This window comes from Elephas maximus, chromosome X, assembly GCF_024166365.1.
Source record: "Elephas maximus indicus isolate mEleMax1 chromosome X, mEleMax1 primary haplotype, whole genome shotgun sequence".
Taxonomy (NCBI): Eukaryota; Metazoa; Chordata; class Mammalia; order Proboscidea; family Elephantidae; genus Elephas; species Elephas maximus.
The window spans coordinates 159,987,998-160,005,737 of NC_064846.1; the positions used below are offsets into that span (position 1 = coordinate 159,987,998).

Here is a 17,740-nt window from a genome sequence, read left to right on the forward strand (position 1 = left end):
CTTGTTATAAATCTAACAGCTGGTAAACCTGTTAATTCTTTTTTATACACTTTAAAGCAAACATTGAACATGTGCCTTAAAATAATGGCTCACCTGAAAGCCTGATGATAAGGTTTTAATATTCACCTTTCAGAAAGTTGGAACAAAAATAGGAGTATCTCTATTGTGATCTTAAGCGGGAAGTACAAAAAAAAAATTTTTTTTTTTTTACCATATATGAAGACTAAAAAAAAAATTTTTTTTTAAACATCTTAACATCGGAAACATGGTATTATATTTTGTTTAAAGCGAGCATTTGTCCTAGATCATTTCAGTGTAGTCATCAGTGATGAGAATCATGTAGGACACAGAACCGTGTTTAGCAAAATTCCTTGGAATGTTGGTATGAATGGATTAAAAAATTCAACAAAATAATTCAAATTGAATTTCTCAAAAAGACCATGGCCTTAATTTCCCATTGTCTTTTGTCATTCCAAAGGTGGACTAACGTCATGGATACAACAGAGTAATTTCTGACTTATTTAAAATTAGGGAAGTTTTCAATAAGGGTATTAAGAAGTTGGTGATTAGAAAATTTTTGGTGTGGACATGTTGTATAAAATAATTGAAACATTTTCATCAGTTACTAAAAACAAATGTGGGCTGCTCAAAAACGTAAACTGATTTATTTTTTTAATAATTTTTATTGAGCTTTAAGTGAACGTTTACAAATCAAGTCAGTCTGTCACATATAAGCTTATATACACCTTACTCCATACTCCCACTTACTCTCCCCCTAATGAGTCAGCCCTTCCAGTCTCTCCTTTCGTGACAATTTTGCCAGTTTCTAACCCTCTCTACCTTCCTATCTCCCCTCCAGACAGGAGATGCCAACACAGTCTCAAGTGTCCACCTGATACAAGTAGCTCACTTTTTGTCAGCATCTCTCTCCAACCCATTGTCCAGTCCCTTCCATGTCTGATGAGTTGTCTTCGGGAATGGTTCCTGTCCTGGGCCAACAGAAGGTTTGGGGACCATGACCGCCAGGATTCCTCTAGTCTCAGTCAGACCATTAAGTCTGGTCTTTTTATGAGAATTTAGGGTCTGCATCCCACTGATCTCCTGCTCCCTCAGGGGTTCTCTGTTGTGTTCCCTGTCAGGGCAGCCATCGGTTGTGGCCGGGCACCACCTAGGTCTTCTGGTCTCAGGATGATGTAAGTCTCTGGTTCATGTGGCCCTTTCTGTCTCTTGGGCTCATAGTTGTCGTGTGACCTTTGTGTTCTTCATTCTCCATTGATCCTGGTGGGTTGAGACCAAGTGATGCATCTTAGATGGCCGCTTGTTAGCATTTAAGAACTGATATATTTTAAATCATTTAAGAACTGATATATTTTAAATCATAACAATTAAATCATGATTCTCAATTTGGATTGTAGTGTGATTTCATTTTAACATGAGGAGGGTGGTGGTAATTATATGTCAGTATTAATATATTTTGTTTTTAATTTTCACACTAAAATATGGAGTCTTGAGTGCTATGTACTGTTTTATATGATTAAAAAATATTAACTCATTCCTTATGAAAAGCTGATATGGTAGTGAATATAATTAGTCACCATAAAAATGAGGAAATTGAGGCACAGAGAGGTTAAGTAATCTGGCCAAGGTCCCACAGCTAGCAAGTGGCATAGCCAGGATTTGAACCACTGTAAAATTGATGCCAGTATGTTTATTCACACTCAGTATTTGTTTCCCGATACTGTAGTCGTTTACATTTTTAGTGATAAAAAAATAGAATTTTAAAATTCAGATGGCAAAATGGACATTACCATTTCTGCTGTGTTTAATACACCATTTGATTTTGTGAGAAAAATTAATTTCTTGTACATTAGAAACATTCCTTAAAGATTTTTTTTAAAAAAAATTCTGAAATCTTTAACACTATTAGCATATTTTACTTCGTAATTCTCTATCTGAATTAAAATGTAATTCAGTTTTTGATCTGAGTTCAATAAAAATGACTTGCTTTTTTGGTGTTTGAATTTTTGTGCTCTTTTCTGCTGCTTTAGAGACAGCAATGGTAGCCATTTTCAGTGTTTCATCGCTTTAGAAAACATGTTTGTTCGGTGACACAAGGTTGTGTCTTTGTGAAAGCAAAATGGTTCTTTTGCTTTAGGTCTCTGGGTGGTGCAAATGGTTCGCACCTGACTTATCCTAAGGAAACCCTGGTGGCGTAGTGGTTAAGAGTTCGGCTGCTGAGCACAAGGTCAGCAGTTCAGATCCACCAGGTGTGCCTTGGAAACCCTATGGAGCAGTTCTACTCTGTCTATGGGGTCACTACGAGTGGGAATTGGGTTTGGTTTTTTGGTACTAACCTAAAGGTTGGCGGTTCGAACCTACCCAGCAGCACCACAGAAGAAAGGTCTGGCAATCTGTTTCTGTAAGGATTACAGTCAAGAAAACCCTAATGGAGCAGTTGTACTTTGTAACACATGGGGTTGCCACGAGTCAAAATCAATTTGACAGCATCCAGTTTGGGTTTTGTTTTCTTTTGGAGACTGCTTTATCTGTTCACCTTGGAACTTCCTGGGGAAGGCAGGGAAACAGCACTGGGGAGAGGGAGAAGTGGACTGGGATGTAGGTTCAGTGACAGTCTTGGCTGACCACCTGGGGAGCCCTGAGCTGGAATGTCCTTTCGGAGTTGCTCTGAGTTGGAATGAGAAGGCCAGGCCATCATACTCCTGCATTCCTCAGTCAGTGGAAGGAGCGTGACCTTGAGTGAGGTGCTCTCCGCAACTGAGGCAATTCCAAAAGTGACCAACAGCAGGGATGCATAGCGGAAGTGCTCTTAGCAGCTGGAACAACCTGTCCTTCCTTAAAGGGTGATCTGGGTGGCATATCAGCATGTCTGCCACATTATAATAATCTCATTTGAAAAATATAAAGATCATACACAGCCCAAGACTATGGGATGTATCTTTTTTTTAAATATATTTTTATTGTGCTTTAAGTGAAAGTTTACAAATCAAGTCAGTCTCTCATACAAAACCTTATATACACCCTGCTATATACTCCTAGTTGCTCTCCCCCTAATGAAACAGCACACTCCTTTCCGCCTTGTATTTCCGTGTCTCTTCAGCCAGCTTCTGTACCCTTCTGCCTTCACATCTCCCCTCCAGACAGGAGCTGCACACGGTCTCATGTGTCTAGTTGATCCAAGAAGCCCACACCTCACCAGTATCATTTTCTGTCTTATAACCCACTGCCGTTGAGTCGATTCTGACTCATAGTGACCCTACAGGACAGAGTGGAAATGCCCCATAGAGTTTCCATGGAGTACCTGGTGGATGTGAACTGCTGACCTTGTGGTTAGCAGCTGTAACACTTAACCACCACGCCACCAGGGTTTCCTTTTGTCTTACATTCCAGTCCAATCCCTGTCTGAAGAGTTGGCTTCAGGAATGGTTCCTGTCTTAGGCTAACAGAAGGTCTGGGGACCATGACCTCTGGGGTCCTTCTAGTCTCAGTCAGACCATTAAGTCTGGTGTTTTGATGAGAATTTGAGGTCTGCATCCCACTGCTCTCCTGCTCCTTCAGGGGTTCTCTGTTGTGTTCCCTGTTAGGGCAGTCATCAGTTGTAGCCAGGCACCATCTATTTCTTCTTGTCTCAGTCTGATGTAGTCTCTGGTTTATGTGGCTGGTTCTGACTCTTGGGCTTATACTTGTATCTTTGGTGTTCTTCATTGTGCTCTGCTCCAGGTGGGTTGAGACCAATTGATGCATCTTAGATGGCCGCTTGCTAGCATTTAAGACCCCAGATGCCCCTCTCCAATGTGGGATGCAGAATGTTTTCTTAATAGATTTTATTATGCCAGTTGACCTAGATGTCCCCTCAAACCATGGTTCGGTTTATTCTGGAAACTTATTTGCTTTTAGTGTGTTGTCCTTCCTTTCACCTAAAATAGTTCTTGTCTACTATCTAATTAGTGAATACCCCTCTCCCTCCCTCGTTCCCCACACTTGTAACCATCAAAGAATATTTTCTTCTCTGTTTAAACTGTTTCTCAAGTTATTATAATAGTGGTCTCATACAATATTTGTCCTTTTGCAACTGACTAATTTCACTCAGCATAATGCCTTCCAGATTCCTCCATGTTATGAAATGATTCACGGTTTCATCAGTGTTCTTTATCGATGCGTAGTATTCCATTGTGTAAATATACCGTAATTTATTTATCCATTCATCCATTGATGGGCACCTTGGTTGCTTCCATCTTTCTGCTATTGTAAACAGTGCTGTAATGAACATGGGTGTGCATATGTCTGTTCGTGTAAAGGCTCTTATTTCTCTAGGATATATTCCAAGGAGTGGGATTGCTGGATCGTATGGTAGTTCTATTTCTAGTTTTTTAAGAAAGTGCTGAATTGATTTCCAAAGTGGTTGTACCATTCTACATTCCCACCAGCAGTGTATAAGTGTTCCAGTCTCTCCACAAACTCTCCAACATTTATTATTTTGTGTTTTTTGGATTAATGCCTGGGATGTATCTTTAAGGCCAATAGGTACAGAAGTACTTTTTCCATTGAATTGGTGGCTCTACTTACCCGAAAGTTATGTCGCCTCTCCAGAAAGGAAACGTGGGGACATGTGTTTTCCCTGTCCCCCGGGAGAATTACTGGGGGAAGATATGTTCACCCAATACTTGAACAGTAAAACCTGTGAAAGCCATAGGCCGTGTAAGGCAGAAACCTGTCAGAGAAGGAAAATTAAAATATGTACCACAAAATGAGCAATAGAAAAGTGATAAGCCTGCACCCTGTGAAAGGTGGAAAACATTCAAGACCCAGGAAAAAAAGGCAGTCCTATCACATTCCAGCTTTCACAAGTTTCACCGTAGAGGGGATTGTTAAAAACCAAACCATTTGCTGTTGAGCTGATTTGAGCTCACGGCGACCCCGTTTGTGTCCGAGCAGAACTGTGCTCCATAGGGTTTTCAGTGGCCTATTTTTCAGAAGTAGATCACCAGGCCTTTCTTTTGAGGTGCCTCTGGGTTGACTCAAAAATCTCTATCCTCTTAGCTAATGGCCAAGCATGTTAACAGTTTGTGCCACCCAGGGACTCTATTAAAAGGAGAGTAGACCTTACTTTCATTTGTTACGTCCTACAGCTAGAGTTCACAGTTGTTTAAAAACAAAACAAAGTTAAATTTCCAAGCAAGGATCATGTTATTAAAATACACGTTATTAAAAACTAATACAAGTTATTAAAAACTAATCTGGTTCTTGACCTCTAGACTGCATGATTATTTTTTCTGGAAAGTGAGTGAGATTTAAGAGACACTTACTGTTCCCACCAAAATGGCCTATAAATTGTAAGTTCTTTAAGAAACAGACCTTGGCACTATTTGGGGCAATGCCTGTAATATTGGAAGTTGTTTGCCTGGTTTACAAGCATGTTTAAGCCTAGAGTTCAGGGTAACAGAATTTCTCATCTTTCTCTCCTACCTGACTCAGTCCTACACTTTGCTCTGGCTTGAGATCCACATTTATCAAAGATGGTAGAGATTGCCTGGGGACCCTGTAGGGGTTATTTACATTTACAAAAGGACAATTACATCTCTTCTCTCCTTTCTACATCCCTTGAGTGTTCTAAGTTCACACTCAAGATTTTTAACACTTTTATTAGTGAAGACTCAGTTTCAAACAAGAAAGATATGTCCCATAGTAGATGGAGAGGGAGAATTTCATTTCCCACACAGAACATGATTTCTGTAAAAATCCCTTCTCTTTATTTGATTGTTTATTTGATTTGTGTGCCTATTTTTTATTATCGCTGCCTCATCTTAAATTCTGTTCAACTCTTTCTTGTATTTCTTTCTGCATGCCTGTGTTCTTGTTGTCTTTTAATTTGGAGTAGTCTGGAGGTGGGACCACAAAACTTTTCTCTGTATGCATGTACTTCTTGGATAACACAGGGGTAATGTTGAATATCACAGGGCTGGTGTTGGACTAAATTAAAACCATTTACCATATTTTTACGCAAATAACGCTCTTCTACATTTGTTTGCCAGATGCCCCTCCTCACTGCGAGCTGTTTTCATTTCATAAATGCCAAGATATGCCATTTTTAATATGTTGCTGTAAAAAATTAGCATAGGATACATATGAAAATAACCGGGGGGGGGTGCTTGGCAAACACATAGAAGGCATGCATTATTTGCGAAACAAATACAGTAATTCTGCCTATCAACTGAGTAAGCCTTTGGTATCCCATGACACCCATCTGGATTTTTCTTAACTTCTTTTTTTTTTTTTTTTGGAGATGCAGTTTACATTTTGTTTTATGTATCACAGTTTTGTTTATTTAAGAGTATTTTGAAATCAAGCTAAAGTGACAATGACAAGAATCCTGGGAAGGGAGGGGAGGATGTGATGATTCATTTTTCTTGTTAACTTGGCTAGGTTTTGCTGCCCATTGTTCCGTCAAACACTAGTTGTTGCTGTGGAGGAGTTTTGTTGATGTGATTAACATTTATCATCGGTTGACACTAAGTAAAGTTGATTACCCTCAGTAATGTGGGTGAGCCTCATCTAGTCAGTTGAAGGCCTTAGGAGCAAAAACTGAGGCTCCCAAGAGAAGGATTCTGCCCGAATACTATAACACACATAATCCTGGGAGCTTTCAGCCTACCTGGTATATGGATTTTGGACATGGCAGCCACTACAGTCTTGTGAGACAATTGCTCCCAACATCTCCCTCTTATATACATGTATGTATCTCGTATGTGCGTGTGTCTTCATTTGTGTGTATCTAAACATGCATGTGTATGTGTAGAGGAGCCCTGGTGGAGCGAATTCTAAGCAGTCTGCTGCTAACCAAAAGATTTGCATTTCAAGCACACCCAGTGGCCCCATAGGAGAGAGACCTGATGATCTGCTCCCTTAAAGATTATGGCCTAGGAAACCCTATGGGGTAGTTCTTCTCTGTCACATGGGATTGCTATGAGTCAAAAATGGACTCGATGGCCTCTAACAACCACCACGTATGTATATGTATGTGTCTGTGTACATATATATGTATATGTGTATATATAAAACTAGTTTCCATGGAGTCAGTTTCAACTCAAGGTGACCCCATGTGTATCAGAGTAAAACTGTTTTCCATAGGGTTTTCAATGGCTAATTTTCCCGGAGTAGATTGCTAGGCCTTATTTCTGAGGCACCTCTGGGTGGACTTGAACCTCTAACCTTTCCATTAGCAGCCGAGCATGTTAGCCATTTGCGCTACCCCAAAAACAAAAACTTATCGTTGTCTAGTTGCTTCCAACTCATAGCAACCCTGTAGGACTGGGTAGACCTGCCCTGTAGGGTTTCCAAGGCTGTAATCTTTACTTAACCACTGTGCCAACAGGGTTCTTCTTTGGACCACCCAGGGACTCCGTGCACGCACACGTATGCGTGTCATGGCCAGTTGGTTAACATTGCTGGCTCTGTTTCCTCCTCTATAAAATGAGGAAGGTTACTCAGGTGATTTCTGAGATTTGTGCCAGCTCTAAAGTAATTCTGTGATTTATGGTGGCCACGGCAGTTGTTTGGACAAAGCCAATGAACTATGATACTAGCTCAGTTGGCACCACATGGCATGTTTCCAGCCAGGGATAGCTTCATTTACCTTTAACTGACTCGATAGCCTGGTTTTCTAGTTGAGATTGTCATTCAGCTTCTGTATATTTGTTCCTCTTTCCAAAGTTTACAAGCGAACCAGTTGCAGTTGACCCGATTTCATCTCATGGCAGCCCCATGTGTTTCAGTAGAACAGTGCTCCAGAGGGTTTTCAATGGCTGATTTTTTCCAAAGTGGATTGCCAGGCCTTTCTTCTGAAGTGCCTGTGGGTGAATTTGAACAGCCAACCTTTTCCCTGGTAGCTCAGTGCTTAGCCATCTATACCACCCACCAGGTAAGTTAGAAAAACAGTAGTATAGAATGCTATTTGCCTTAAAAGAGCCCTGGTGGCACAGTGGTTAAGCACTCAGCTGCTAGCTAAAAGTCAGCTATTCGAACCCCCCAGCCGGTCTGCTGGAGAAAGATGTGTCAGTCTGCTTCGGCAAAGGTTTAAGGTTACAGCCTTGGAAACCCTATGAGGCAGTTCTACTCTGTCCTGTAGGGTGGCTGTGAGTTGGAATCGACATGACAATAGGTTTTTATTTACATTGACATTAAAAATAAAGAAAACCCCTGCCTTTCCCTGGATGTGCATGTGTGCTGATTAAAAAATTCTCCTTTAACGGGCTAGACAAAGAATTCTCTATTGCTAGGCTTAGATTTTGTAATTTTTTTTTTGAGTGGCATCCAACTGGATTTTCTTTCTTAATAAGTTGACTTTGTCAAACATGGGCATGTTGAATAATTTTTTAAAAAGATTATTGCCCCGTGTTAGTTCATTTGCTCCCTAAAGTTTTTTTTGGAAACAATCTCTTGGGCTCTTTAGTTTCATTTTTTCACTAAGGATTTATACCCCATTTGCATTACAAGATGTTATTTAAAAAAGCTGCTGTCAATAGGCCCTGCCTCATGATGACCCCATCTGTTACTGCTCCATGGGGTTTTCTTGGCTGTAATCTTTATAGAAGCTGTTGGCTAATTTAACTGATGTGATAACCTACATCCTTAATAGAAGGAAGTATTATTTCAGTGAAAGGCAAATGATAATAAAGATGTAATTTTTTTTTTCTCATTCAAGTTCATGGACCCCCAAGAATGAATTGAACCCTCAGTTTGATCGAGAGGTATTGACAAATACCAATTGCCATCAAGTAGATTCTGACTCATAATGACCCTATAGTACAGAGTAGAACCTGCCCCATAGGTTTTCCAAGGCTGTAATCTTTATGGAAGCAGACTGCCACATCTTTCTCCCACAGAGCAGCTAGCGGGTTCAAATAGTCAACCTTTCAGTTGGCAGCTGAGTGCTTTAACCACAGTGCCATCAGGGCTCCTTAGAGCTAATACACATAGCTATTTCTCGAATACCTACTGTGTGTAAAGCATTTTATACAAATAGCAACATTCAAGCCTCCACCATCTTATGAGGTAAAAAAAAAAAAAGAACACCCAGCGCTGTCGAGTCGATTCCGACTCATAGCGACCCTACAGGACAGAGTAGAACTGCCCTATAGAGATGGTATTAACCCCATTTTAAAGATGAGAAAACTGAAGTTTATGTAGACCAGTACATTTTCCAGGGTCATCCATCTACTATGGGGCAGAGCTAGGATTCAGTCCTTGGCTCCTCTGAATTCTTTCCACCTTGCTATGCTTGAATTGAGATCGTACTGACTTCCTGTTACAGTGTTGGTAAGGTATTTCTTTTTCACCTAACTTAGCAAATGTGAATAATGAAACACTACCTAGTTCTGCCAGAGGATGATAAAATAGGCATGCCCTCACGTTCTGCTAGTGGAAATGTAAATTGCTTTATCCTTTTTTGAAAGCAATTTGGCCACACATATCAAGAACCTTAAACTTGCTCTAGTAATTTCACTCCGAGGAAGCTGTCCTTAAGACCACAGTATAAAGAAAGATAACAGATGCACAAAGATGTTCATCTTAGTGTTATTTACAGTAAGGAAATTTTCAAAACAAAGTCAGACAATAGGAGAATGGTTAAGTATACTATACATATTTACCAGATAGAGTAAGAGTTTTGTGGTCGCTGTATGCCATCAAGTCGATTTTGACTCATGTGACCCCATAGACAGAGATGGAGTAGAATTGCCCCATAGGGTTTCCCAGGCTGTATGTAATCTTTACAGAAGAGATCACTAGGTCTTTTCTCCCATTTAGCTGCTGGTGGGATCAAACTGCCAACCTTTTGGTTATCAGCCGAGTGCTTAACCATTGTGCCACCAGGGCTCCTTTTAGGTATAGTGTTAGGGAGCTCTTAAAAAGTATGATGTTAAGACTATAATTGCACTTTTACAATGAGAACTTTTTTAACCTGTACCTATGCCTTAACCCAGTGATATAATAGGACATTCTTTTCATGGTGGTGACATTTGTAGATAGTAATGATTCTGGAAATTCCACTTGGCCAAGTTAGCAGGAGGGCTCAGTGGTTTTGACTCTGCCCTTACTTACTGTATCGGAATCATCCTTTTGGAAATATTTGGAGAGGGTGTTTAGAATAAGGGTTTACATATTAATGTGGTTAGCATACTGGTTCTAATGCCTCTTTATGTAGGAAACTATGCTGCCATTGCTAAATTTATTTTAATGAGCTAATTTCTCCAGATATTTCCATTTCTAAATGTACCAATTAGAATATCTGATCCTAGTTCACTCTTGAACATGTATTATGCTAATCAATGTTTTTTCTTTTTCATTTCTGGTCTCCCCACCAAAAAATGTCTGAATGTGTTCTATCACTTAAAGATGTTTGGGTCCCTTTTTCTTTGTAAGAATAAAAGTGATAGTCTTGATACGTGTTATGGATGGATGCAGCTGGAAAACATCAAGCTGAGTAAAATAAGTCAATCACAAAAGGACAAATATTGTATGACCTCACTTTATTAGTGGTTATCAGGGGCAGGAGGGAGGGGAAACAGCAGGGTTAATGGTGATGGAACTATCACATTGGTTAAGGGTAGGGTTGCACAGCTAATTATTGTAATTGCTGTCCGTAAGTTGTACACCTGTAAAAAGTTGAATTGGCAGAAGTTCTGTGATATAGTTACAACAATTTAAAAAAGTAGCTGCCGAGGCTGCTTATATACAACCAAACACTTCATGGGATTTGGTTTCTTGATTGGAGGACTAGGGTCATGGTTTCATGGGACATTCCAGTTCATTGGCCTAATTTTTAGTGCTTCTGTTCTACCTGCTAGTATTGTTGTGTACTGCTTGGGGTCCTAAAAGCTTGAAATTGGCCATCTAAGCACAACAATTGGCCTCTGTTCACCTGGAGCAATACAGGAAGGAGAGTCAGGAATAGGGGGGAGGATATAGAATGTGTGGCTAATTTCCTCCACGAACAACTGCCTCCTTTGCCGTGAGACCAGAACTGGATGATGCCTGGCTACCATTACTGAACATTTTGATCAAAGATTCTGTAGAACAATCCTGATCGAAAGGGGGAAATGCAGAACAGAATTTCAAATCTTACGGACTCCAGATTTCCTGGAGCCGTGAAGGTTGGATGAACTTCTGAAACTATTGCCCTGAGATAATCTTTAAGCCTTAAACCAAAAATGTCCCCTGAAGTCTTTCTTACAAACAATTAAAAACACAAAATCAAAAAACCTGTTGTCTTTGAGTCAATTCTGACCCATAGCAACCTTGTAAGACAAGAGTAGAATTCCCCCATAGAGTTTCCAAGGAGTGGCTTGTGGATTCCAACTGCTGACCTTTTGGTTAGCAGCTAAGCTCTTAACCACTGTGCCACCAGGGCTCCAAACAATAGTTTAGCTTAGCTAGTGAAAAATGTCTGCCTTAAGCATTATGCTCTTTTAAGAACTATATGAGATCAAACTGACAAGAGCAACTTGAAAGATTAGATAGGAATCTTAGGGGACAGTGAGTCTGTTAATGGGGGAGGAACAACTCAGAAAAGGAGGGTGAGTGGTTGTACAACTCAGAAGAATGTATTTGCTGTTACTGAATTGTACATTAGAAATGGTTGAACTGCTGTTGTGTTTTTCTGTGTAGATTCTCAACAACAAAATAGATTTAAAAAAAAGAACAAAAGTAATGCATTCAAAAGCCTCTGCTTTCATTTTGTAATTCATGAATCGCTTTTTAAAATTTAGTCATTAGTCCTAATTTCGTTCCGTCAAATTTTGGAATATTCACAACCCACCTGGAGCAAAGGAGAATGAAGAACACCAAAGACACAAGGTAATTATGACCCAAGAGACAGAAAGGGCCACATAAACCAGAGACTACATCAGCCTGAGACCAGAAGAACTAGATGGTGCCTGGCTACAACCTGTGAGTACCCTGACAGGGAACACAACAGAGAATCCCTCATGAAGCAGGAGAGCAGTGGGATGCAGACCCCAAATTCTCATAAAAAGACCAGACTGAGTGGTCTGACTGAGAGCTGGAAGGACCCTGGAGGTCATAGCCCTCAGACCTTCTGTTGGCCCAAGACTGGAACCATTCCCCAAGCCAGCTCTTCAGACAGGGATTGCGCTGGACTATTAAGATAGAAAATGATACCGGTGAAGAATGAGCTTCCTGGATCAAGTAGACACACGAGACTATGTGGACAGTTCCTGTCTGGAGGTGAGATGAGAAGGCAGAGGGGGACAGAAGCTGGCTTTGAATGGGCATGGGGAATACAGGATGGAGAGAAGGAGTGTGCTGTCTCATTAGGGGGAGAGCAACTAGGAGTAGTACATAGCAAGGTGTATATAAATTTGTATGAGAGACTCACTTGATTTGTAAACTTAAAGTGCAATAAAAAAATTTTTTTGGAGCATTTACTTAGAAGATTTTCTCAGTGGAGGTGTTTTTCCTTTCCCAAGATTCCTGCCATCTCCCTAGTCCTGTTCATTAAACTTGCTCAGCTGGTTTCAGTGTTCATGGAATCCCTCTCTTTCTTGCTCAGTTTTCTCTTAACGGGCTAAACGGTCCTCAGAGGGTCAGAGCTTCTAGCTGTGGAGAGAAGCCTTCACCAGCCTCTGCTGCCATGGCTTTGCCACTTGAGCCAGCATCCGTGACAGCACGTAACATAAATTTGTCAAAATCCTCTTTTTCACAGAGGCAGTGTAGACCAAAGATCGAATGTAATGGTAAGAATGAATTTTAATCCTCTAGATAAGCTTGAAATTGAGCACCCCTTGAATGCTCTTTGAAGATCATCACGATTAGTAGCCAAGCTACAATTACCCCTTAGAAAAAAGATAGTTTTACCTGAGTATTAAGGAGCCCTGGTGGCACAATGGTTAAGCGCTTGGCTGCTAACTGAAAGGTTGGCAATTCGAACTCACCACCTGCTCCTTGGGAAAAAGATCTGTGAACATTTACAGCCTTGGAAACTTCACGGGGTAGTTCTGCTCTGTGCTCTAGGATCACATTGAGTCGGAATAAGTATGGTGAACAGATACGACTTTGGTGCACACCTTTCCTGAGTTTGAACCACTCAGTATCCCGTTTTTCTATCTGAACGACTGCCTCTTGGTCTATGTACGGTTTCCGCATGAACACAAGCGCTCTGGAATTCTCATTCTTTGTAAAGTTATCCATAATTTGTTATGATCCACACAGTTGAATGCTTTTGCACATTCAATAAAACACAGGTAAACATCTTTTTGGTATTCTTTGCTTTCAGCCAGGATCCATCTGATATCAGCAATGGTGTCCCTGGTTCTATATATTCCTCTGAATCTGGCTTGAGCTTCTGGCAGTTCCCTGTTGATGTAGTGCTGCAGCCATTTTTAAAATTTTCTTTAGCAAAATTTTACTTGTGTGTGATATTAATGATAGTTTCTGCATTCCGTTAGATCACCTTCCTTTGGAATAAGCATGTATGTGGATCTCTTACAATTGGTTGGCAAGGTAGCTGTCTTCCAAATTTCTTCACATAGATGAGTGAGCACTTTTAGCTTTGCATCTGTTTGTTGAAACATCTCAGTTGGTATTCCATCAATTCCTGGAGACTTTTTTTTTTTCAGTTGTGCTTTAAGTGAAAGTTTACAGCTCAAGTTCTCATAAAAAAATTTATACACACATTGTTATGTGACCCTGGTTGCTGTCCCTATCATGTGACCGCACATGCCCCCTTTCCACCCCAGGTTTCCCGTGTCCATTCAACCAGCTCCTATTCCTTTCTGCTTTTTCATCTCGCCTCCGGACAGGAACTACCCATTTAGTCTCGTGTATCTACTTGAACTAAGAAGCACACTCTTCATGAGTATCATTTTATGTCTTATAGTCCAGTCTAATCTATGAAGAGTTGGCAGCTTCGGGAATGGTTTTAGTTGTGGGTTAACAGAGTTCGGGGGCCATGTCTTCTGGGGTTCCTCCCATCTCAGTCAGACCATTAAGTCTGGTCTTTTTACTAGAATTTGAGTTCTGCATCCCACTTTTCTCCTGCTCCATCAGGGATTCTCTGTTGTGTTCCCTCTCAGGGCGGTCCTTGAGCCTTGTTTTTCGCCAATGCCTTCAGTGCAGCTTGGACCTGTTCCTTCAGCATCATTGGTTCTTGATCATATGCTATCTCCTGAAATATTTGAATGTCGACCAATTCATTTTTATACAGTGACTGTATTTCTTCCATCTTCTTTTGATGTTTACTACATCATTTAATATTTTCCCTGTAGAATCCTTCGGTATTGAAACTCGAGTTCTTTCTGCTCGAGAAATGCCAAGTGTGTTGTTCCCTTTTGGCTTCCTAACTCCAAGTATTGCACATTTCATTGTAGTACTTTGTCTAGCTCTTTTACTTAATCATTTTGTTTTTGCTTTAGCTACTCTATTTTTATCATGTGTGTGTGTTCTAGTTTTTTATTTTTTATTGCACTTTAGATGAATGTTTACAGAACTAGTTTCTCATCAAAGAGTTAGTATACACATTGTTCTATGACATTGTTTAACAACCCCAGGACATGTCAGCACTCTCCCCTCTCAACCCTGGGTTCCTATTACCAGCTTTCCTATTCCCTCCTGCCTTCCAGTCCCTGCCCCAGGGCTGGTGTGCCCCTTCAGCCTTGTTTTCTTCCATGGGCCTGTTCAATCTTTGGCTGAAGGGTGAACCTCAGGAGTGGCCTCATTACTGAGCTGAGTCACTGGGGGCCATACTCTTAGGGTTTCTCCAGTCTCTGTTAGGCCAGCAAGTCTGGTCTTTTCTTTTTGGCTACTCTGCTTTCAAGAGCAAGTTTTAGAGTCTCTCCTGGCATCCATTTTAGCCTTTTTCCCCCCTATCTTTTTAATGACCTTTTTACTTTTGTTGTGTATGATGTTCTTGATATCATCCCACAACTCATCTGTTCTTCAGTCATTAGTGTTCACTGCCTCAAATCTATCCTTGAGATGGTCTCTAAATTCAGGTGGGATATGCTAAGATAGTACTTTGGCTCTTGTGGACTTGATTTAATTTTCTTCAACTTCACCCTGAACTTGCATTTGTACAATTGATGGTGTGTTCCTCATTTGGCCCCTGACCTTGTTCTGACTGAGGACATTGAGCTTATCCATTGTCTTTTTCCACAGATGTAGCTGATTTGATTCCTGTGGGTTCCATTTGGTGAGGTCCATGTGTACAGTTGCTGTTTATGTTGTTGAAAAAGTATTTCCAGTGAACAGGTCGTTGGTCTTGGAAAGTTCTATTGTGTGATCTCTGACGTCATTTCTGTCACCAAACCATGTTTTCCAACTACTGATCCTCCTTCTGTTTCCAACTTTTGCGTTCCAGTCACCAATAATTATCAATGCATCTTGATTGCATGCTTGATCAATTTCATACTGCAGAAGTTGATAAAAAATCCTCAATTTCTTCATCTTTAGTATTAGTGGTTGCTGTATAAATTTGAATAAAAGCCATATTAACTGGTCTTCCTTATAGACATAGGGATATGATCCTATTACTGATAGCATTGTACTTCAGGATAGAGCTTGAAATCTTTTTGACAGTGAATGTGACACTGTTTCTCTTAAATTTGTCATTCCTGGCACAGTAGACCATGTGATTGTCCCATTCAAAATGGCCAATACCAGTCCATTTCAGCTCACTAATGCCCAGGATGTTGATGTTTATGCATTCCATTTCAGTTTTGACAGCTTCCAATTTCTCTAGATTTATAGTTCATACGTGGTACTTTCCTGTTATTAACAGATGTTTGCAGCTGCTTTTTCTTGTTTTGAGTTGTACCACCTAAGCAAATGAAGGTCCCCGAAAGCTGGAGTCCGTCTTTAAGTTTGACTCTACTTTGAGGAGGCAGCCGTTCCCCAGTCGTACTTTGAGTATCTTCCAACCTGAGAGGCCTCATCTTCTGACAGTATGTCAGACAATGTCCCTCTGCTAGTCATAAGGTTTTCACTGGCCAATTTTTTTTAGGGGTCTTCCTAGTCTATTTTAGGCTGGAAGCTCAGCTGAAACCTGTCCACTTGGGTGACCCTGCTGGTATTTGAAATACTGGTGGCATAGTTTCCAGCAACACAGCAACACGCAAGCCACCACAATATGACAGACTGACAGACGTGCGGTGTTTTTGTAGCCTAATGGATATATAATGATTTTGCAACGTAGGTCATCAACTCAGGCATCATTTCCATCAGGGTCCCGTCTGCCCAAAACCACAGCTGTACTTCTGCATCAATTACTTTCTGAAACACTTTTCTTTCTTTTTTTCCAGGCATCTAGTGGAAATTATTATTTCATCCCGTACATTGTGACGCCAGGCAAGGATTATTTTTGCTGTGAGAGCGATGCCCAGAGGCGTGCGTCGGAGTACGTGCATCCCAACCGGGACACCGTCCTAGGCCCACTGTGTGTGCCCCTGGTGGACAGGTTCATTAGCCTCCTCAAGGACATCCACGTAACCTCATGGTAATTCCCATCAGGAACCAGCATCCCCTGGAGCCTTGCCACAGGTTTCTTTTCATGTTCATGGTGGTGCTATTCCTCAAGTGACCAGAGTGCCCTGAGAATGGGGAACTCCGGCCAATATCTTTTTTAATTGTTTTTAAAATGTATAATACAAAATACCTGTCAGTTCATTTTTATATGTACAATTTAGCGACATTCCCAGTTATTCCTTCACCATTAACAGTAAGTCTCTGCCCACTAAGCAGTGGCTGCTCTTTCCCCCTCCCGCCTACCCATGGTAACCACTATTAAGCTTTGGTCTCCACATATTTGTCCATTCTGGATATTTCATATAATATTTATCTTTTCATAACTGATTTCGCTCAGCAGAATGTTTTTAAGGCTTTTATCCATGTTGTGGTATATATCAAGACTTCATTTCTCTTTATGGCTGAGTTTTATTCTGTTTATGTAGGTACCACATTCTGTTTATCCAGTCATCTGTTGATGGGTACTTGGTTTGTTTCCAACTTTCACCTATTAAGAATAGTGTTCTTGTGAATATTTGTGTATAAGTGTCCATTTGCGTTCCTGCTTTCAGTCCTTTTGGGTATATACCTAGGACCAAATTTTTTTTTTGCTTTTATTCTGGTCAAGATCTACATAAACAAATACAGCCATTTCAATAATTCCTACATGTACAATTCAGTAACATCGATATATTCTTCAAGTCGTGAAGCCATTCTCACTGTCCTTTTCTAAAATCATCCCGTCACCACTGACAAACTGAGTGACCCCTAAGTAAAAGCTCCCCCTTCCTCCCATCCCTGGTAATGACTAATAATCTTCAGTTTCTATATATTTGCTTATTTCATATAAGTGAGATCATACAGTATCCTTTTCCCCTGACTTAGTTTGCTCAGCGTGGTGTTTTTCAGATTCCTCCATGTTGTGGCACGCTTCAGGACTTCATTTCTCTTGTGGCGGTGTGAAATTCCATTGTATGCCTATACTACATTCTGTTTATCCATTCACCTGTTGACGGACACTCAGATTTTGTGCCTTTTGGTTGTTGTGAGTACTGCAATGAACACTGTTGTACGGGTTTCTCTTTGTGTTCTTGCCTCCGCTACTCCTGAGTATATGCCTAGGAGTGGAAATGCTGGTCATATATGGTAATTCTATGTTCAGCTTTTTGAGGAACTGCTAATCTGTTTTCCACAGTGGCTGTAGTAT

The 17,740-nt window shown here is 40.6% G+C and overlaps 1 protein-coding gene across 1 annotated transcript in view; it reads left to right on the forward strand.

The window, feature by feature from the left end:
• MAP3K15 (mitogen-activated protein kinase kinase kinase 15) overlaps window positions 1-17,740 on the forward strand; it is a 146,342-nt gene that overhangs the window by 21,295 nt on the left and 107,307 nt on the right. Inside the window, exon 4 of the mRNA XM_049871562.1 lies at window positions 16,332-16,525. Within this exon, the coding sequence (XP_049727519.1) occupies window positions 16,332-16,525 (194 nt within the window). The remainder of the gene's footprint in view (window positions 1-16,331; window positions 16,526-17,740) is intronic.